Genomic DNA, 22,328 nt, shown 5'->3' with positions numbered 1-22,328 from the left:
TGTGGCAGGATTTGAACCCGGGTCCCCAGAACATCAGCTGAGTTTCTGGATTAATAGTCTAGTGATAATACCGCGAGGCTATCCGCTCCCCTGTTGTTATATGGTACAGATTAGATATATTATTTATAGCCCTGTAATAAAATACACTTGTTATATCTGGCTGTGTAATTTTGGACTGCAGCTATATTATATATTTCCAACAATCTCTTCCCTCAGAGAATTGTTAGTATCTAGATTTCTCTTCCATCGGGACCAGTGGAGGGATTGAATATATTCAAGGATGAGTGAGACAGTTTTTGAATGACAAGGGAGTCAATAATTATTGGGAACAGGCTGGAAAATGGAGAGAAAGCTCAGTTGAGGAAGGATTTCTTCACTCAAGGATGTGGTGATGTTTTGGATTCTCTACCCCAGAGGACTAGAGAGCCTCAGTCATCAAGAATTTTCAAGAGAGGGATTGATAGGTTTCTCGATATTGAAGATATCGATGGATATGGGGGACAGTGTGGGGAAAATAATGCAGAGGTAGATCAACCAATAATCTCAATGAATGGTTGAGCAGACTCGATGGGCCGAATGCTGACTGCAGCTCCTATTTGTTCTGATTTCTGTGCTGGACAGGAAGCAGTGAGCATGGATCTGTCAATCAGCCTCAATCAGCACCTTCAGGAGAATTGGGAGGGTGAATATTAGATACAGCAGAGTGAGAATGGAGGGAGAGTGTGTGGGATGGAGATTTACGGCTTTTGGGGAATGAGAGAGGAAAGAACATTCATTAGAATCATGGAATTGCTACATCTTATCAACCGTCCCTGAGCTTTCACAATGAATCCCACTTCTGAGGACACCCTTATCTCTGACTTGTCTGTACTGCTGGCAGTCTCACAAAGCAGCTGCCTGTGTGCTGATACGGGAGGCCCTGCTGGGCAGGTTTAATGCTCCATGACTGTGTCTTTAATGAATGCTCCATAGAAACTAGAAATGTAGATTTGAATTTCGATCGTATTCTGAATTGTGATGTTTTTTCTAAATTGACTTACAGGATATTAGACAAGGAGAAATCAGACAGAAATCTCCAACATCACATCGAGATCTGACAGAGTGACTCGACTTCTTGGGACCTGAAGATTTGAATCTAGCAGGAGAAATGTTTGTTTGGCCTCTTGGCTTCAAAAGATTGTAAACATCGATGTGACTAGAAATGCACTGAGATACACACACCCGAGTGAGAGTGTTCCAGTGCACTGAGTGTGGAAAGAGCTTTAACCAGTTACACAGCCTGAAAATACATCGCAGCATTCACAGCGGGGAGAGACTGTACCCGTGTTCTGTGTGAGATTTAACTGATTGTTTAACCTGGAGAGTCACAAGGACATCCACACCATGGAGAAACCGTGGAAATGTGGGGACTGTGTAAAAGGATTCAGATATCCATCTGCACTGGAAACTCATCGACGCATTCACACCGGGGAGAGACCATTCAGCTGCCCTGTGTGTGGGAAGGGTTTCACTGTTTCATCAAACCTGCGCACACACCATCTCACTCACACCAATGAGAGACCGTTTAAATGCTCTGACTGTGGGAGCGGATTCAAAAGCTCTGGAGAACTGGTGTCCCACCAGCGCATTCACACTGAGGAGAGACCGTTCAGCTGCTCTCACTGCTCAAAGAGATTTAAAACGTCATCCAGTCTGTGGGAACATCAGCGAGTTCACACTGGGGAGAGACCATTCACCTGCTCTGTGTGTGGGAAGGGATTCACTCAGTCATTCCACCTGCTCAGACACAATCTCACTCACACCAATGAGAGACTCTTTAAATGCTCTGACTGTGGAAAAGGATTCAAAAGCTCTGGTGAACTGGTATCCCACCAGCGCACTCACACTGAAGAGAGACCGTTCAGCTGCTCTCACTGCTCAAAGCAGTTTAGAACATCATCCAACCTGCGGACACACCAGCGAGTTCACACCGGGGAAAGACCATTCACCTGCTCTGTGTGTGGGAAGGGATTCACTCATTCATCCAGCTTGCTGAAACACAAAGTCACTCACAGCAATGAGAGACCCTTTAAATGCTCTGACTGTGGGAGCGGATTCAAAACCTCTGGAGAACTGGGGTCCCACCAGCGCATTCACACTGAGGAGAGACCATTCACCTGCTCTCACTGCTCAAAGAGGTTTAGAACATCATTCAACCTCTGGAGACACCAGCGAGTTCACACTGGGGAGAGACCGTTCACCTGCTGTGTGTGTGGGAAGGGATTCAATCATTCATCGAACTTGCGCGCACACAATCTCACTCACACCAATGAAAGACCGTTTAAATGCTCTGACTGTGGGAGCGGATTCAAAAGCTCTCAGGAACTGATGATCCACCAGCGCATTCACACTGAGGAGAGACCGTTCAGCTGCTCTCACTGCACAAAGAGGTTTAGAACGTCATCCAACCTGCGGACACACCAGCGAGTTCACACTGGGGAGAGACCATTCCCTTGCTCTGTGTGTGGGAAGGGATTCACTCAGTCATCCAGCCTGAGGAACCACAAAGCCACTCACTCCAAGGAGAGCCCCTTTAAATGCTCTGCCTGAGAGGCCGGCTTCAGAAGCTCTCAGGAACTGATGATCCCCGAGCACATTCACACCGGGGAGAGGCCGTTCAGCTGCTCTCACTGTTCAAGGAGGTTTAGAATATCATCAACACTGCTGAAACACCAGTGAGTTCACACCGGGGAGAAACCATTCACCTGCTTGGTGTGTGCGAAAGGATTTACTCAGTTATCCAGCCTGCCCAGACACAACATCATCACACCCAGGAGAGACCCTTTAAATGTGGGCGTGGCTTCAAAAGCTCTCGGGAACTAATGTCCCACCAGTGAGTTCACACCAGGCAGAGGCTGGTCACCTGCTCTGACTGGGAAGGGATTCACTCAGTCAGCAAACTTGGTGAAACACCAGTGAGTTCACAAGTGATGACAGTTCTGGGATTATTCTTGTGAATCTTTCTTGCCCCTTCTCCAGTGCCTCTATTTCCTTTTTCTAAATGGAGATCACAAATAGAACGTGGAACAGTACAGCACAGGAACAGACCCTTCAGCCCACCATGTTTTTTGCATCCGTATTTACTAAGGAAACTGGCATGGAGTCTATGGAAATAAGGCAAACAAGTAGGGAGGTCATGGAACCTATACAGATTAAAGGGGAGGAGGTGCTTGCTGTCTTGAGGCAAATCAGAGTAGATATATCCCCAGGACCGGACAGGGTATTCCCTCGGACCTTGAAGGAGACTAGTGTTGAAATTGCAGGGGCCCTGGCAGATATATTTAAAATGTCGGTAGCCACGGGTAAGGTGCCGGATGATTGGAGGATAGCTCATGTTGTTCCGTTGTTTAAAAAAGGCTCAAAAAGTAATGCAGAAAATTATAGGCTGGTAAGTTTGACGTCAGTAGTAGGTAAATTATTGGAAGGAGTACTAAGAGATAGGATCTACAAATATTTGGATAGACAGGGACTTATTAGGGAGAGTCAACATGGCTTTGTGCGTGGTAGGTCATGTTTAACCAATCTATTAGAGTTTTCTGAGGTTACCAGGAAAGCGGATGAAGGGAAGGCAGTGGTTGTGGTCTACATGGACTTCAGTAAGGCCTTTGACAAGGTCCCGCATGGGAGGTTAGTTAGGAAGGTTCAGTCGCTAGGTATACATGGAGAGGTAGTAAATTGGATCAGACATTGGCTCAATGGAAGAACACAGTAAGAGTTTTAACAACACCAGGTTAAAGTCCAACAGGTTTATTTGGTAGCAAATGCCATTAGCTTTCGGAGCGCTGTCCCTTCGTCAGATGGTAAACCTCTCTGCACCCTCATCAAAGCCTCTGCATCCTTTCTGTAATGTGGCGACCAGAATTGAACGCAATATTCTAAGTGCGGCCCAAACAAAGTTTTATAAAGCTGCAACATGGCACGCTGACTCTTGTACTCAATAAAGGCAAGCATGCCATATGCCTTCTTTACCGACTAAATATTTGTGTGGCCAATTTCAGGGAGCTCTGGACTTGAACCCCAAGATCCCTCTGTACATTAACTGTCTACTTATCCTTAATATTTGATCGGACAAAACCGCACCGACCTCCTCAGAAGACAAACACGGGACACAGTGGACAGAGTACCCTTCGTTGTCCAGTACTTCCCCGGAGCGGAGAAGCTACGGCATCTCCTCCGGAGCCTTCAACATGTCATTGATGAAGACGAACATCTCGCCAAGGCCATCCCCACACCCCCACTTCTTGCCTTCAAACAACCGCACAACCTCAAAGACCATTGTCCGCAGCAAACTACCCAGCCTTCAGGAGAACAGTGACCAAGACACCACACAACCCTGCCACAGCAACCTCTGCAAGACGTGCCGGATCATCGACACAGATGCCATCATCTCACGTGAGAACACCATCCACCAGGTACACGGTACATACTCTTGCAACTCGGCCAACGTTGTCTACCTGATACGCTGCAAGAAAGGATGTCCCGAGGCATGGTACATTGGGGAAACTATGCAGACGCTGCGACAACGGATGAATGAACACCGCTCGACAATCACCAGGCAAGACTGTTCTCTTCCTGTTGGGGAGCACTTCAGCGGTCACGGGCATTCGGCCTCTGATATTCGGGTAAGCGTTCTCCAAGGCGGCCTTCGCGACACACGACAGCGCAGTCGCTGAGCAGAAACTGATAGCCAAGTTCCGCACACACGTGGACGGCCTCAACCGGGATATTGGGTTCATGTCACACTATTTGTAACGCCCACAGTTGCGTGGACCTGCAGAGTTTCACTGGCTGTCTTGTCTGGAGACAATACACATCTTTTTAGCCTGTCTTGATGCTCTCTCCACTCCCATTGTTTTGTTTCTTAAAGACTTGATTAGTTGTAAGTATTCGCATTCCAACCATTATTCATGCAAATTGAGTCTGTGTCTTTATAAACTCTGTTTGTGAACAGAATTCCCACTCACCTGAAGAAGGGGCTTAGAGCTTCGAAAGCTTGTGTGGCTTTTGCTACCAAATAAACCTGTTGGACTTCTTACTGTGTTTACCCCAGTCCAACGCCGGCATCTCCACATCACGAAAGAGCTTTAACCAGTTACACAGCCTGAAAATACATCACAGCATTCACAGCAGGGAGAGGCTGCTACCGTGTTCTGTGTGTGGAAGAGGCTTCAACTGGAGAGTTACAGGGACACCCGCACCATGGAGAAACCTTGGAAATGTGGGGACTGTGGGAAGGGATTCAGATTCCCATCTCAGCTGGAAATTCATCGACGCAGTCATACCGGGGAGAGACCGTTCACCTGCTCCGTGTGTGGGAAGGGATTCACTCAGTCTTCCCACCTGCTGTGTCACAATCTAACTCACAGCAATGAGAGACCCTTTAAATGCTCTGACTGTGGGAGTGGCTGCAATAGCTCTGGAGAACTGGTGACCCACCAGCGCATTCACACTGAGGAGAGACCGTTCAGCTGCTCTCACTGCACAAAAAGGTTTAGACGGTTTTCTAACCTGCGGAGACACCAGCGAATTCACACTGGGGAGAGGCAGTTCAGTTGTTCCATGTGTGGAAAGGGATTCACCCAGTCATCCGACCTGCGGAGACACCAGCGAGTTCACACTGGGGAGAGGCCATTCACCTGTTCTGTGTGTGGGAAGGGATTCACTCAGTTACCCAGCTTGCAAAGACATAATCTCATGCACACCAATGAGAGACCGTTTAAATGCTCTGACTGTGGGAGCGGCTTCAGAAGCTCTCAGGAACTGATGATCCACCAGCGCATTCACACTGAGGAGAGACCGTTCAGCTGTTCTCACTGCTCAAAGAGATTTAAATGGTCATTCAGCCTGCAGGTCCACCAGTGGGTTCACACTGGAGAGAGACCACTCACCTGTTTGGTGTGTGGGAAGGGATTCACTCAGTCATCCACCCTGCTGCGACACCAGCGAGTTCACACTGGGGAGAAGCCGTTCACCTGCTCTGTGTGTGGGAAGGGATTCACTCAGTTCTCCCACCTATTGAGTCACAATCTCACTCATATCCAGGAGAGACCCTTTAAATGCTCTGACTGTGGGAGTGCCTTCAAAAGCTCTCGGGAACTGACCTCCCACCAGCGCATTCACACTGAGGACAGACCGTTCAGCTGTGCACACTGCTCAAAGAGGTTTAGAAGCTCATCCGACCTGCGGGTACACCAGCGAGTTCACTTTCTCGAGAGGCCATTCACCTGCTCTGACTGTGGGAAGGGATTCACTCAGTTATCCTACCTGCGGGCACACCAGCGAGTTCACCAGTGATGACAGGGATTGGATTCTGCTGTTAATCACATCCAAGAATGAACTTTGTTTATTCTGACAGTAGGTGAAGTGGGAGGGTTGGAGGGTTTCTTTCTGCTGAACTGGCCGGTCTCACAACTTTGCTTCCAGTGGGCTGATGCTTTTTGAGCCTGGGAGAGCACATTTCCACTGAAATGATCCACAAAAGATCGGCGGCACAGTAGCGCAGTGGTTAGCACTGCTGCTTCACAGCTCCAGGGTCCCGGGTTCGATTCCCGGCTCGGGTCACTGTCTGTGTGGAGTTTGCACGTTCTTCTCGTGTCTGCGTGGGTTTCCTCCGGGTGCTCCGGTTTCCTCCCACAGTCCAAAGATGTGCGGGTTAGGTTGATTGGCCAGGTTAAAAATTGCCCCTTAGAATCCTAAAATGCGTAGGTTAGAGGGATTAGCGGGTAAATATGTGGGGGTAGGGCCTGGGTGGGATTGTGGTCGGTGCAGACTCGATGGGCCAAATGGCCTCCTTCTGCACTGTAGGGTTTCTATGATTTCTATGAAAAGCTGATGGAGGACAATAATTTTATCCTCAATAGCAAATAGTGTTTTTTCTACCGCTACAGATAGATCTAAAATAAATGCAGAAAGAACTGGAAAAACACAGCAGGTCTGGCAGCATCTGTGGAGAGAGAAACAGAGTTAATGTTTCACGTCCAATGTAACTCTACTTCAGAACGAAAGAGAGGGAGAAATGTGATGGGTTTGATGCTGGTGAGAAAGGGGGGAGGGTCAGGGAGAACAAAAGGGAAAGTCAGGGATTGGTTAGAGGGTGGGTGAGATTAAATGACAAAAATGTCCGGGAACAAAAGGCAAAGGGAGAGGTAATGGTTGTTGGAAAGAAACAAAGCATTGGTCCAGAGTAAGTGTGAATGGCAGAATAAAGGACAGCTCTGTCTGGACTTTAACCTGGTGTTGTTAAACTTCTTACTGTGGAAGCAAAAAAACATGAAAACAAGATGCAGGCTGACTCAGCAAATAAAAACAAATTAAAATGTAGGAGAGAGTTCAGGGTGTGAAGTTGTTGAACTCAATGTTGAGTCCAGAAGGCTGTAAAGTGCCTCATCGGAAGATGAGGGGCTGTTTGTCCAGCTTGTGTTGGGCTTCTCCGGAACATTGCAGCAGGCCGAGGACAGAAATGTGAGCGTGAGAGCAAGGTGGTGAATTCTAATGGCAAGCGGAAGGTCAGGGATTGGATTGTGGGCTGAGCGGAGGTGTTCCACAAAGAGGGCAGGGAACAGGCTACAGAGGAATTAAAGAGAAACCATTTGGGTCCAGAACATTGTGAACATCCTTTTACTCTGGTTGTCTTTGATCCTCAAGTCATTTTCTGTTTGTTTTTAACCATGTTCTGTTTCATTAATAAACTTTTATCAATAAAAATATTTGATTGTTCTGGACTTTTCCTGCTGAGATTGATGCACTTTACGGAAAGTGGGTGAGAGGGGTTGGCAGGCTCTTTAACAGAAAGTGAATCCCTCTAAGGTAATTGGCAAAGGAGCCAGAGGAGGAGATGAGATTTTATTTTGTTTGACACAGCGAGTTGTTCTGATCTGCCTGAAAGCAGATTCAATAGAATCTTTCCAAAGGGAAAAGACTTGAAAGGGAAGAATTTGCAGGGCTGTGGGGAAAGAGCAGAGTAAGAGTTTTAACAACACCAGGTTAAAGTCCAACAGGTTTATTTGGTAGCAAATGCCATTAGCTTTCAGAGCGCTGCTCCTTCGTCAGATGGAATGGATATCTGCTCTCAAACAGGGCACACAGAGACACAAACTCAAGTTACAGAATGCTGATCAGAATGTGAATCTTTACAGCTAATCAAGTCTTAAAGATACAGACAAGGTGAGTGGAGAGAGCATTAAGCACAGGTTAAAGAAATGTGTATTGTCTCCAGACAGGACAGCCAGTGAGATTCTGTAGGTCCAGGCAAGCTGTGGGGGGTTACCGATAGTGTGACATGAACCCAAGATCCCGGTTGAGGCCGTCCTCATGTGTGCGGAACTTGGCTATCAGTTTCTGCTCAGCATAAGTCTTCCAGTCTTATTTCATAATTCTCAGGAATTTGTGACCAACATTCAACATCGGAGCAGAAGTTGGCCATTTGGCCCTTTGAATCTGCTCCACCATTTATTTAGATCATGGCTGATCTGTTTGTGTTGAGTTCCACATTCTCGTTCTACACCTGATACTTTTGATTCCCTGATCCAACAAGAATTAGTATAAAGGCAAAATTCTGCTGTTGCTGGAATCTGAAACAGAAACAGAAAATGCTGGACAATCTCAGCAAGTCTGACAGCATCTGTAGAGAGAGAATAGAGACAACATTTCAAGTCAGGATGACCCTTTTTCAGAGCTGAAGACAAAGAAAATCAGACAAATTTATCCTGTGAGGGTCAAGAATTAGAAAGCAATCCATTAAACCTCCTCTGAACCACGTTCAATGCATTTGTATCATTTCTTAAATAGGAGACAAAGCTGCACCGAGTGTTCAAGATGCAGTCTCAGCAACGCCCTGCATAACTGAAGCATGATGTGGAGATGCCGGCGTTGGACTGGGGTAAACACAGTAAGAAGTCTCACAACACCAGGTTAAAGTCCAACAGGTGTATTTGGTAGCACAAGACACTAGCTTTCGGAGCGCTGCCCCTTCGTCAGGTGAGTGGGAGTTCTGTTCACAAACAGGGCATATAAAGACACAGACTCAATTTACAGAATAATGGTTGGAATGCGAGTCTTGACAGGTAATCAAGTCTTAAAGGTACAGACAATGTGAGTGGAGAGAGAGTTAAGCACAGGTTAAAGAGATGTGTATTGTCTCCAGACAGGACAGTTAGTGAGATTTTGCAAGCCCAGGCAAGTCATGGGGGTTACAGAAAGTGTGATATGAACCCAAGATCCCAGTTGAGGCCGTCCTCCTGTGTGGAACTTGGCTATCAGTCTCTGCTCAGCGACTCTGCGTTGTCGTGTGTCGCAAAGGCCGCCTTGGAGAACGCTTACCCGAAGATCAGAGGCTGCTGAAGTGTTCCCCAAATGTTCACACCAGGCAAGAGTGTTCTCTTCCTGTTGGGGAACACTTCAGTGGTCACAGGCATTCGGCCTCTGATCTTCGGGTAAGCATTCTCCAAGGCGGCCTTCGCGACACACGACAACGCAGAGTCGCTGAGCAGAGACTGATAGCCAAGTTCCGCACACATGAGGACAGCCTCAACTGGGATCTTGGGGGTTACAGATAGTGTGATATGAACCCATGACTTGCCTGGACTCGCATTCCAACCATTATTTTGTAAATTGAGTTTGTGTCTTTATATGCCCTGTTTGTGAACATAACTCCCACTCACCTGATGAAGGAGCAACGCTTCAAAAGCTAGTGGCTTGTGCTACCAAATAAACCTGCTGGACTTTAACCTGGTGTTGTGAGACTTCTTACTGTAACTGAAGCATAATATCTTTACTTCCATGTTCAATTTCTCTCATAATAAAGGATTGCATTCCATTTGTAAGAACTTTGATTTATTTGAATGAAGGTTTATGGGGGTTCTCTTGTTTGCAATAACCTCCCTAATCGTAAATCACACCAGGTTCCAGCGACTTAACCATATGGCAAGAAATAATGCTTTAAATGGTGAAATCAGAAAGTTTGTTAACCATTAAAAATGTAACAAGTCAGAGAGATGAAAAGCAAAGTGTCGATTAACAATTATTACAGAAACCTTAACTTTAACAATTGAACAGACTTCTCTCCATCCCTCTCAGACCAGGACATGAAGTGACGGCTCCGAAAACGTGGATAACTTGTAAAACCAACAGCTCTCAACGTCTCTCTGTAAACATCTCTCCCTCCACCTCTCTCTACCAAATTGGCTTCTCAAGATCACTTTTTTATACTTTAAAAATGTCAAAAGACCATCTTAGCCAATTCCCATAAATCTTCAATTATAAACTAAAATAGACACGAGTTTTCGGGCAATTTAAAAACAAATCAACTGTCTGTTGAAAGGGTTAACTTTTCTACAGAACCTAAAGGGGTGGGGACTGAGCAGCAAAAACTTGACACTTTACACAAGTTTAAAAAACTTCCCTAACAAAACAAACTTGATTTTAAACTTCACCCATTAATTTTTTTTGTTATATTCATCAACCGAATTATTTTAATTTGATCAGTTATTGTTAGGGATGGGTAACTTGTGTTCTTTATAAACTGGTTCACTCATTTTGTTAATTTGACATGGGCTCGGAGAATCAGAACCCAGACTTTATCATCCTTATCCTTTTTCTCCTTTTGCCACTGCTCCCTCTGTTTTGTGGGAGGGTCGTGGGGATTCCAATCAGACCGAATCAAATTATCATAAAAGTAAAATACTGCGGATGCTGGAATCTGAAATGAAAACAGAAAATGCTGGAAGATCTCAGCAGGTCTGGCAGCATCTTTGGAGAGAGAATAGAGTCAATGTTTTGAGTCTGGATGAGCTTCTTACAAAGTGTCATCCAGAATCAAAACATTGTTTCTATTCTCTAATCATTTCATCTATAAGCTTCTTGTTCTTAGTTTCCAAATGGCAGGTAAGAGACCTGTCCGGTCCCCACTCGAGCTCTGATTTTTCACTGGCCATGCTTGGATAGGATTATAACTGTTAGAATCTAGTCTCAGAGGTCTGCTTTTTAATCCAGTGTTACTTGGGAGTCGACCATCACGTCACCAAATATCGGGTCACAAGTCCCTCACAGTTCTTATCACAAATTGATGATAGGTTAAGCAATGGTTCAGAACGCTTTTTAACTTCTTAACCAACTACCTTCCACTGTTTGTTGATTGGTCAGACCCCCTTTTTACAGATTCAGGAATCTCAGCCGCTGAACACCAGCCGGTCCTGGAATAAGTTTAATTCTAATTCATTGTGAATAAATATTCTCACCAGGTCCTCTGTTGGGGCCCTGCTAAGCAGCTTTAATGGTCCGTGATTGCAGAAACTGAGCAGTCACAGGAATGTGGTCAAGATAGTCCAGTCCTATAATGCCTCACATTCAATCTGCAGTCCTTCAATTATAACAGAATATGTGGCTGTATGTAGCTGCCTCGGCCATGGTCAACCCCAACACTGCCTTCCTGAACTGCTACAATGCTTGAGGTGTAGGTACATCCACAGTGCCATGAGGGAGGGAGAATGTAGGTGGATACCAGATTGATATATTCCATTCAACCACACCCAAGGTGAGTTATTCCAATTCCTTTATTGTCCAGGACAATATCTTCACAATATCTTTAAAACAGAAATTAAACATTCCCATTTGATTTCAGGTTTTAACATATTCTGTTAGTTTGTTCTTTATTGTCGATGTCAGGCTGGGGTTGTTCCTCTTGGAGCAAAGGAGGTTGAGGGGAGATTTGATAGAGGTGGACAAGATTCTGACAGGTTTAGATAAGGTGGACAAAGAAAAGCTGTTCCCATTAGCTGACGGGACAAGGACGAGGGGGACACAGATTTATGGTTTTGGGTCAGAGAGGAAGGGGGGATGTGAGGAAGAATATTTTGATGCAGCGAATGGTAATGACCTGGAACTTGCTGCCTACGAGGGTGGAGGAAGTGGAGACAATAAACAATTACAAAGGAAATTGGATGGACATTTGGGAGGTTTCAAACAGAAATGCTGACTAAATATCTCTGAACTTCCTAACACCCGGTCACTCTGTGATCCTTGTGAAATTTGAAACCATGTATTCGCAACAAGACTCAAAGAGAATCAGCCCACTGGAGGCAAAGTCATGAGACCAGCCAGTCCAGCAGAAAGAAACCCTCCGACCCTCCCCATTGACCAACTGTGAGAATGAACAAAATGCAGTCCTGGATGTAATTGAGAGCAGAAACAATAACAGCAGAATCCAACCCCTGGAATCACTCGTGAACTTGTTGGTGTCTCAGCAGGTGGGATGAAACTCTGAAACCCTTCCCACACTGAGAGCAGGTGAACGGCCTCTCCCCAGTGTGAACTCGCTGGTGTCTCTGCAGGCTGGACAACTGAGTGAATCCCTTCCCACACTAAGAGCAGGTGAATGACCTCTCCCCTGTGTGAATGCGCTGGTGTCTCCGCAGGCTGGATAACTGACTGAACCCCTTCCCACACTGAGAGCAGGTGAATGGCCTCTCCCCAGTGTGAATGCGCTGGTGTCGCTGCAGGTCAGATAATTGACTGAACCCCTTCCCACACTGAGAGCAGTTGAATGGCCTCTCCCCAGTGTGAACTCGCTGGTGTCTCCGCAGGGCGGATAAATCAATGAATCCTTTCCCACACTGAGAGCAGGTGAACGGTCTCTCCCCAGTGTGAACTCGCTGGTGTATCCGCAGGGTGGATAACCGAGTGAATCCCTCCCCACACTGACAGCAGGTGAACGGCCTCTCCCCAGAGTGAACTCGCTGGTGTCTCCGCAGGGTGGATAAATCAATGAATCCTTTCCCACACTGAGAGCAGGTGAACGGTCTCTCTCCAGTATGAACTCGCTGGTGTATCCGCAGGGTGGATAACCGAGTGAATCCCTTCCCACACTGACAGCAGGTGAACGGCCTCTCCCCAGTGTGAACTCGCTGGTGTGTCTGCAGGGTGGATAAATCAGTGAATCCCTTCCCACACTGAGGGCAGGTGAATGGCCTCTCCCCAGTGTGAACTCGCTGGTGTCTCTGCAGGTTGGATAACCGAGTGAATCCCTTCTCACACTGAGAGCAGGTGAATGGTCTCTCCCCAGTATGAACTCGCTGGTGTCTCTGCAGGCTGGATAACTGAGTGAATCCCTTCCCACACTGACAGCAGGTGAAGGGCCCCTCCCCAGTGTGAATTCGCTGGTGTGTCTGCAGGTGGGATGGTTGACTGAATCCCTTCCCACACTGAGAGCAAGTAAATGGTCTCTCCCCCGTGTGGCTGCGCCAATGAGCTTCCAGCTCAGATGGGTATTTGTATCTCTTCCCACAGTCCCCACATTTCCATGGTTTCTCCATGGTGCAGGTGTCTTTTCCTCTCTCTTCAGTTGAAGACTCGCCCACACACAGAACAGTCTCCCCCCGCTGTGAATGGTGATATTTATTCAGGCTGTGTAACTGGTTCAAGCTCAGTGCACTGGAACACTCTCACTCCAGTGTGGCAGCGTGTTGGCTCTTTTCCAGTCACACTGATGTTTGAAATCTTTTCAAGTCATCAGACCGGACAACCATTTCTCCTTGATTCAAAGGCCGATGATATTCAGGTCCCAAGGAATGTGACTCTGTCAGATCGAGATGTGACGTTTGAGATTTCGGCCTGTGATTCCTCTTTCAGTATCCTGTAAAACAAGTTTACAGAGATCATCAGTGTCAGTGCAGGATAGAAATTCAGAACACACAATTCTAGTTTCTATGGAACATTCTTTCCTCTCTCCAGACTCGAAACATTGGCTCTATTCTCTCTCTATCTGGGGGATAGTGTGGGAAATGATGCTGCGATAGATCAGCCAATTCTCAATGAATGGTTGAGGCAGTTCGATGGGCTGAATGGCCAACTGCAGCTCCTGTTTCTTATGATTTGTGTGTGGTGGACAGGAAGCAGTGAGCATGGATCTGTCAATCAGCCTCAATCAGCACCTTCAGGAGAATTGGGAGGGTGAATATTAGATACAGCAGAGTGAGAATGGAGGGAGAGTGTGTGGGATGGAGATTCACAGCTTTGGGGATGAGAGAGGAATCATAGAATTCTTACATCTTATCAACCATCCCTGAGCCTTCACAATGAATCTCTCTTCTCAGGACATTCTGTCTGTGCTGCTCGCAGTCTCACAAAGCAGCTGCCTGTGTGTTGATACAAGGGGCCCTGCGAGGCAAGTTTAATGCTTCATGACTGTGTCTTTAATGACTGAATAACTATAGGAATATGGTCAAGTCAGCTAAACCACATGATGCTTTATATTTCGGTTAGTAACTGTTGATTTTGTTAACATAGCACGTCAGAGGATGACCTGGGTCCTGCCCCCTCCTCCCACCCACTCCTCCCACCGATCAGAGGATGACCTGGGTCCCGCCCCCTCCTCCCACCCACTCCTCCCACCGATCAGAGGATGACCTGGGTCCCGCCCCCTCCTCCCACCCACTCCTCCCACCGATCAGAGGATGACCTGGGTCCCGCCCCCTCCTCCCACCACTCCCCCCCCCCCCCCCCCCCCCCCCGATCAGAGGATGACCTGGGTCCCGCCCCCTCCTCCCACCAGCCCCCCCGATCAGAGGATGACCTGGGTTATTTTTCTGTAACATCAGAACCACTTGCGGGACACAAGGGTTTCTCCTTGTGCACAAGTCATTAAAAGCCCCACATTGGATTATGCCTGGTGTCCAGTGCTGTTTGTACTCAAGTCGACTAAGAGTGCCTAAAGTTGCCGGTACCCAGGATCTCTGACAACTCTCCCTAACCGGACCTTGATTATCCAAAGGTTGATCAGAATCCTCTCCAGTAACTTACCCGCCACTGTTGTCAGGTTCACCGGCCTGTAATTACCAGGCTTCTCTTTGCAACCCTTCTTAAACAGCGGAACAACATGAGCCACACTCTCGTCTTCCAGAACTTCCAGAACTAGTCATCGCGGAAGAGACTGATTCCTATTGGCTGATTCAGGCAGGTCTCCATTGTGATGTCACAATGCGGAAGTTGTCCAATGAGCTTCAGAGTGAAACTTCCTCCTCTGGGCAACATAAGAACACAAGAACATAAGAAATAGGAGCAGGAGTAGGCCATCTGGCCCTTCGAGCCTGCCCCGTCATTCAACAAGATCATGGCTGATCTGAAGCGAATCAGTTCCACTTACCCGCCTGCTCCCCATATCCCCTAATTCCCTTATCGATCAGAACATCTGGGAGGAAATCAATGTTTCCCCCTTTCCATTTCTTTTCTCATTCTGGGGGAAATTGGGGACGTGCAGCAACTGAAGGGAATGAAGTGAATTCGGTCTGTACATTCCACACATTGTTACTCCAGTAATGTAGACATTTATCTGTCTGGCAGCCTGCATGGAGATTTCCAGCTCTCTGTGCCCAGGACAGGAAGCAGTGAGCGTGGATCTGTCAATCAGCCTCAATCAGCACCTTCAGGAGAATTGGGAGGGTGAATATTAGATACAGCAGAGTGAGAATGGAGGGAGAGTGTGTGGGATGGAGATTCACAGCTTTTGGGGAATGAGAGAGGAAAGAATGTTCCAGAGAAACTAGAACTGTCTGTTCTGAATTTCTATCCTGTGCTGACATTGATGAATTTTGTAAATTCCTTTTGCAGGATATCAGAAGGTGAAGATTTAAAGACAAATATCAAACCAAACTTCACATCAAAATCTAACATAGTCACTCAGTTCATTGGGACCTGAATATCATCGACCTTTGAATCTAGAATGGAAATGTTTCTCTGCTCTGTCTGCTTCAGGAGATTTTAAACAGCAGTGTGACTGGAAAAGCACCGAGACACACACACACTGAAACATGCACACACCTGAGTGACTGTGGAAAGAACTTTAACCAGTTCAACAGCCTGAAAATACATTGCAGCAGAGAGACCGCACCCATGTTATGTTGTAACTGAACTGATTGTCAAGCCTGGAGAGTCACAAGGACACCCACACCATGGAGAAATTGTGTAAATGTGGGGACTGTGGGAAAGGATTCAGGTTCCCATCTGCACTGGAAACTCACCCCCCCCCCCCGCCAGGGTGAATGAATCTCTGAATCCCTTCCCACACTGTGAGCAGGTGACTAGCCTCTCCTCAGTGTGAATTCGCTGGTGTCTCAGCAGATTCGATGAATGATTGGTTCCCTTCCCACAAGTGCAGCATATGAACGGTCTCTCCCCGGTGTGACTGCGTCGATGAGATTCCACCTCAGATGGGGCTCTGAATCCCTTCCCACAGTCTCCACATTTCCATGGTTTCTCCATGGTGTCTGAGTCCTTGTGTCTCTCCACAATCAGTGCACTGGAACACTCTGATACGGGTGTGAGAATCTCAGTGCTTTTCCACTCACACTGATGTTAAAAAGGCTGATGATTTTCACGTCCTTATGAATCAAGTGACTCTTTTGAGATTTCCATTTTCCAAACCTCTCCTTCCAATAAAATCATCACTGTCAGCACATGATAGAAATTCAAAACAGACAATTGTAGTTTCTATGGAACATTCTTTAAATCTCCACCCACGCCCCTCACACATACACTCTCTCTCTCTCATTCCATTTAGCATTCTGCAGCACGGTGGCACAGTGGTTAGCACTGCTGCCTCACAGTGCCAGGGACCTGGGTTCGATTTCCGGCTTGGGTCACTGTCTGTGTGGAGTTTGCACGTTCTCCCCGTGTCTGCATGAGTTTCCTCCCACATTCTGAAAGACGTGCTGGTTCGGTGCATCGACCCGAACAGGTGCCGGAGTGTGACAACTAGGGGAATTTCACACTAACTTCATTGCAGTGTTAATATAAGCCTTACTTGTGACTATTAAATAAACTTTAAACTTGAATATACACTACCCAATTCTCCTGAAGGTGCTAATTAATGCTGATCGACACTCACCATTTCATGTTCCTGACAGATCGTAAGAAATAGTTAGAAATTCAGCCCACCAAGCTGTTCAATTGAATTCTTTTTATTCATTTATGGGACATGGATGTTGCTGGCTGGCCAGCATTTATTACCCATCCCTAGTTGCCATTGGAGGGCAGTTGAGAGTCAACCACATTGTTGTGGCTTTGGAGTCACATGTTGGCCAGACCAGTTAAGGATGGCAGATTCCATTCCCTAAAGGACATCAGTGAACCAGATGGATTTTTCCGACAATCAACAAGGGTTTCATGGTCATCAGGAATTTCTTAATTCCAGATATTTTTTGTTGAATTCAAATTCCACCAGCTGCTATGGGGTGGGATTGTTGTTGGTGCAGACTCGATGGGCTGAATGGCCTCCTTCTGCACTGTAGGGTTTCTATGATTCTATGACAGGATTCAAACCCGGGACCCCAGAACATCAGCTGAGTTTCTGAATTAATAGTCCAGCAATAATACCACAAGGCCATCGTCTCCCCATCAAGATCATGGCTGATCTGATTGTGATCTGAACTCCACTTTTCTTCCTGTCACCCGTGACTCCCTTTTCGATCAAAAATCTCTGTGTTTTGAGTATATTTAATGATGCAGCCTCCACTGCTCTCTGGGGAAGAGAATTGCAAAGACTAACGGCCCTCTGAGGGAAGACATTTCTCCTCCTCACCATCAGAAATGGGGGACTCTTTATTTTGACAATCTGCCGACTAATTCTGGAATCCCCAACATTGGAAACATCCTCTCTTCATCTACACTAATCACTACCTCACAATCTGATGTCAATACTATGATCACCTCTAAACTCCAGTCAATACAGGCCCAAACTTTCCTCACAAAACAACGCCTTCATCCCAGCTATCAGCCTGCAGATCCTTCTCTGAACTGACAATGACAGAGAGGTGATCAGGGAGGGCAGGGGTGAAACAAAGCAATGGATGGACATGGATTCAGATCCACAGTAACGGAGTCACACCAGCCACAGAGATGTGGAACCAGAGCACAGATAACTGAACACAGCACAAAAACTCAAAATTATAGGTAAATGTTCAATAATACTCACCTCTGAAACAATTTCACTGTTTTCTAATTTAAAACCTGCGGCTGGAAAGATGTCAGAAGCACTGGAATCAGAGAAAAATTGCAATCTTCAAATATTCTAACTCCCTGCAAAAGGAGATTACAAGAGTCATGTGTTAATTGTGGCTTGAAATTAAGAGATACACATTTTTTGGGGGTTTGAGATTGCTTGAAAATCCTCTTCTAACCAAGGAGATTCCAAATGCGGCACGGTAGCACAGTGGTTAGCACTGCTGCTTCACAGCTCCAGGGCCCCGGGTTCGATTCCCGGCTCGGGTCACTGTCTGTGTGGAGTTTGCACATTCTCCTCGTGTCTGCGTGGGTTTCCTCTGGGTGCTCTGGTTTCCTCCCACAGTCCAAAGATGTGCGGGTTAGGTTGATTGGCCAGGTTAAAAAAAGAAAAATTGCCCCTTGGAGTCCTGAGATGCGTAGGTTAGAGGGATTAGCAGGTAAATATGTCGGGGTAGGGCCTGGGTGGGATTGTGGTCGGTGCAGACTCGATGGGCCGAATGGCCTCTTTCTGCACTGTAGGGTTTCTATGAAAATCACAGAATCTCTGCAGTGCAGAAGGAGGCCTTTTAGCCCATTGAGTCTGCACCAAGTTTCTAACAGAGCACCTTTACTCAGACCCTATCCCTGTAACCTGATGTACGTACATCACTAATCCTTCCCTTTCCTCCCCCCTCATCTTGGGACACAAAGGGACAATTTAGCACTGTCGATCAACCGAACCTGCACATCTTTGGAGTGTGGGAGGAAACCAGAGCACCCGGAGGAAACCCACACAGACAGAGGGAGAATGTGCAAACTCCATACAGACAATCGCCCGAGGCTGGAATTGAACCGGGTCTCTGGCGCTATGAGACAGAACTGCTAACCACTGTGTCACCCCCAACAGTCATTTGTCAGTCCTGAATATAAATCCATAACATTCTCCCCTCCTGTTTTCTAGCATAAGATTACTTAAGATGGAATATACTTACATTGGAAACAATTCAGACAAGGTTCACTCGCTGATTTTGGGCATGAAGGGGTCTGTTTTATGAGGAAAGGTTCGGCAGGGTGCATCTATGCTCATTGGATTTTAGATTAATGAGATGTGATCTTACTGAAACATATGAGATTCTGAAGGTGCTTGACAGAGTGAATGCTGAAAGGGTTTACCCCTCAACACGGAATCTGGAACTGCGAGAACAATTTAAAAATAATGATCTAAGACAGAGATGAGGAGAAATTGCTTCTCTCAGAAGTTCAGTAAGCTGTGAAATTCTCTCCCTCATTGAACAATAGAGGCCGGCTCATTGAGTATATTCAAAGCTGTGTTATTTACAATTTTACCTACCAGGAGGTGATGAGTTAGAGAGGTTGAGGCTGGAGGAAAATTGAGTTAAGCCATGTGTTTACTGAATGGCGGAGCAGCCTCGATGGGTCTAGATGCCTCCTCCTGCTCCTAATTTTGATCATGTTTTTGTTCTGTTATTCGAATGGCCGCACATTCCCCCTGCAGCACCTTCCCCCTGCAGCACCTTCCCCCGGGAAAGGCAGCATCCATTAACCCGGCCTGTCAGTCAATGACTCAAACATTGTCTCTCCTGGTCACCCAAATCCTGAAGCTCCGCCCACTGACCGCGCATGCGCTCTGCTCCCCGCTAAACAAAGATGGCGGCCACGGCACTGGGCCTGATCCCAGATAAAATCCCCGGAGCTGCAAACCCGGGACCGGAAGGCTCTTATTCAGGCCTTGCGGCCTACAGCAGATGTTCATGAAGCCTCTGCTCCCTCCCCACCCCGACTCCCGGCTCCATTCCTCCCTCCGCCCTACCGATTCTCACCCCTTGAAACCAGCATCTCCCGCACTCGCAGGCCTCCGAGCAAAGTGACACTGCGCATGCCCCGGATACAGCGCTGCGCCTGCGCACTGGGCTCCTGTGGAGTGTGTAGGGCACTTTCACACCCGCAGCGAATGCTGGGTAATAACCGCCATTGAAACCTCATACATTGTTTAAGAAGGGGAACAGAGACTTCCCCGGGAATTATAGACCGGTGAGTCTCACTTCTGTTGTCGGCAAGATGTTGGAAAAAATTATAAGGGATAGGATTTATAGTTATTTGGAGAGTAATGAATTGATAGGTGATAGTCAGCATGGTTTTGTGGCAGGTAGGTCGTGCCTTACTAACCTTATTGAGTTTTTTGAGAAAGTGACCAAGGAGGTGGATGGGGGCAAGGCAGTGGACGTGGTATATATGGATTTTAGTAAGGCGTTTGATAAGGTTCACCATGGTAGGCTTCTGCAGAAAATGCAGATGTATGGGATTGGGGGTGATCTAGGAAATTGGATCAGGAATTGGCTAGCGGATAGGAAACAGAGGGTGGTGGTTGATAGTAAATATTCATCATGGAGTGCGGTTACAAGTGGTGTACCTCAGGGATCTGTTTTGGGGCCACTGCTGTTTGTAATATTTATTAATGATCTGGATGAGGGTATAGTTGGGTGGATTAGCAAATTTGCTGATGACACCAAAGTCGGTGGTGTGGTAGACAGTGAGGAAGGGTGTCGTAGTTTGCAGGAAGACTTAGACAGGTTGCAAAGTTGGGCCGAGAGGTGGCGGATGGAGTTTAATGCGGAGAAGTGTGAGGTAATTCACTTTGGTAGGAATAACAGATGTGTTGAGTATAGGGCTAACGGGAGGACTTTGAATAGTGTGGAGGAGCAGAGGGATCTAGGTGTATGTGTGCATAGATCCCTGAAAGTTGGGAATCAAGTAGATAAGGTTGTTAAGAAGGCATATGGTGTCTTGGCGTTTATTGGTAGGGGGATTGAATTTAGGAGTCGTAGCGTTATGTTGCAACTGTACACAACTCTGGTGCGGCCGCACTTGGAGTACTGTGTGCAGTTCTGGTCCCCACATTACAGGAAGGATGTGGAGGCTTTGGAGAGGGTGCAGAGGAGGTTTACCAGGATGTTGCCTGGTATGGAGGGGAGATCCTATGAGGAAAGGCTGAGGGATTTGGGATTGTTTTCGCTGGAAAGGCGGCGGCTAAGAGGGGATCTTATTGAAACATATAAGATGATTAGAGGTTTAGATAGGGTGGATAGTGATAGCCTTTTTCCTCTGATGGAGAAATCCAGCACGAGGGGGCATGGCTTTAAATTGAGGGGGGGTAGTTATAGAACCGATGTCAGGGGTAGGTTCTTTACCCAGAGGGTGGTGAGGGATTGGAATGCCCTGCCAGCATCAGTAGTAAATGCGCCTAGTTTGGGGGCGTTTAAGAGATCCGTAGATAGGTTCATGGACGAAAAGAAATTGGTTTAGGTTGGAGGGTCACAGTTTTTTTTTTTTTTTTAACTGGTCGGTGCAACATCGTGGGCCGAAGGGCCTGTTCTGCGCTGTAATGTTCTATGTTCTATGTAATTAATTCATAATAACATTGTTCGCATTTGAGGTAAATTAATGAAATATTGAGAATTGGTGATCTCCTGTGCTCCATTTCTCAAAGTTCTGCTGCAGGACCATGCAATGGTTTCAAAGCTTTCACACTGTTTCCCTCTCACTCCTCCCTTTATGGTGCTGATTCTGGCTGGGTTCAATCGCACAGTCACTGGTTCTTCTCTCTGTCCCTGATACTGAATATTCACTGTTTTAGAGAATGATACAGCATAAATAGAAATCATATGGCCCATTATGTCTCTGCTGGCTCTTTGGAAGATCTATCCAATTAATTCCACAGCCCAGCTGGTAGAGTCAGAACAATGCGGGAGGGTCGTGGGGATCCCAATCAGACCAAATCATTTTATCATAAAAGTGAAATACTGTGGATGCTGGAATCTGAAAAAACCCCAGAAAATGCTGGAAAATCTCAGCGGGTCTGATAGCATCTGTGGAGAGAGAATAGAGCCAATATTTCGAATCAAGATGTCCCTTCATAAGAGCTCTTACGAAGTGTCATTCAGACTCAAAACGTTGGCTCTATTCTCTAATTATTTTATCAATATGTTTCTTGTTCTTAGTTTCCAAATGGCAGGTAAGAGACCTCTCCGGTCCCCACTTGAGCTCTGATTTTTCACTGACCATGCTTGGGTAGGATTATAACCATTATAATCTACTCTCAGAGGTCTGCTTTTCAGTCCAGTGCTACTTGGAGTATACCGTCACCTCGCCGACTATCGGGTCACAGGTCCCTCACAGTTCTTATCACAAATTTATGATGAAATAATTTAAACAATGCCTGAGAACGCTTCTTCACTTCTTAACCGACTCCCTACCATGGTTTGTTGATTGGTCAGACCCTCTTTTTACAAATTCGGGTA

General features: G+C 46.6%; 2 protein-coding genes across 3 annotated transcripts in view; one reads left to right on the top strand and one right to left on the bottom strand.

Moving 5' to 3' along the window:
* The window catches only part of LOC144483905 (uncharacterized), a 42,665-nt gene extending 34,237 nt beyond the window's left edge, over positions 1-8,428 (top strand). Inside the window, exons 6-9 of the mRNA XM_078202485.1 lie at positions 1,804-2,043; positions 5,563-5,753; positions 5,883-6,200; positions 8,419-8,428. Coding sequence (XP_078058611.1) covers positions 1,804-2,043; positions 5,563-5,753; positions 5,883-6,200; positions 8,419-8,428 — 759 coding nt within the window. The remainder of the gene's footprint in view (positions 1-1,803; positions 2,044-5,562; positions 5,754-5,882; positions 6,201-8,418) is intronic.
* Positions 8,429-11,571: 3,143 nt separating this feature from the next.
* On the bottom strand, positions 11,572-18,100 carry LOC144483868 (uncharacterized). 2 transcript variants are annotated; one of them, XM_078202445.1, is made up of 3 exons: positions 18,002-18,100; positions 14,833-15,052; positions 11,572-13,666 (listed from the first exon to the last, which is right to left on the bottom strand). In XM_078202445.1, exon 3 carries the CDS (start codon positions 13,344-13,346, stop codon positions 12,396-12,398), a length of 951 nt encoding a protein of 316 aa, XP_078058571.1. In that variant the 5' UTR covers positions 13,347-13,666; positions 14,833-15,052; positions 18,002-18,100; the 3' UTR covers positions 11,572-12,395. The 2 variants fall into 2 exon arrangements, with proteins under 2 accessions (XP_078058571.1, XP_078058570.1); XM_078202444.1 differs by lacking the exon at positions 14,833-15,052 and having other exon boundaries at positions 11,578-13,666.
* Positions 18,101-22,328: the final 4,228 nt, after the last annotated feature.

The sequence above is a fragment of the Mustelus asterias genome, unplaced genomic scaffold (genome assembly GCF_964213995.1).
Source record: "Mustelus asterias unplaced genomic scaffold, sMusAst1.hap1.1 HAP1_SCAFFOLD_84, whole genome shotgun sequence".
In the NCBI taxonomy this organism is placed as follows: domain Eukaryota; kingdom Metazoa; phylum Chordata; class Chondrichthyes; order Carcharhiniformes; family Triakidae; genus Mustelus; species Mustelus asterias.
This window is presented reverse-complemented; position numbering and strand designations above follow the sequence as displayed.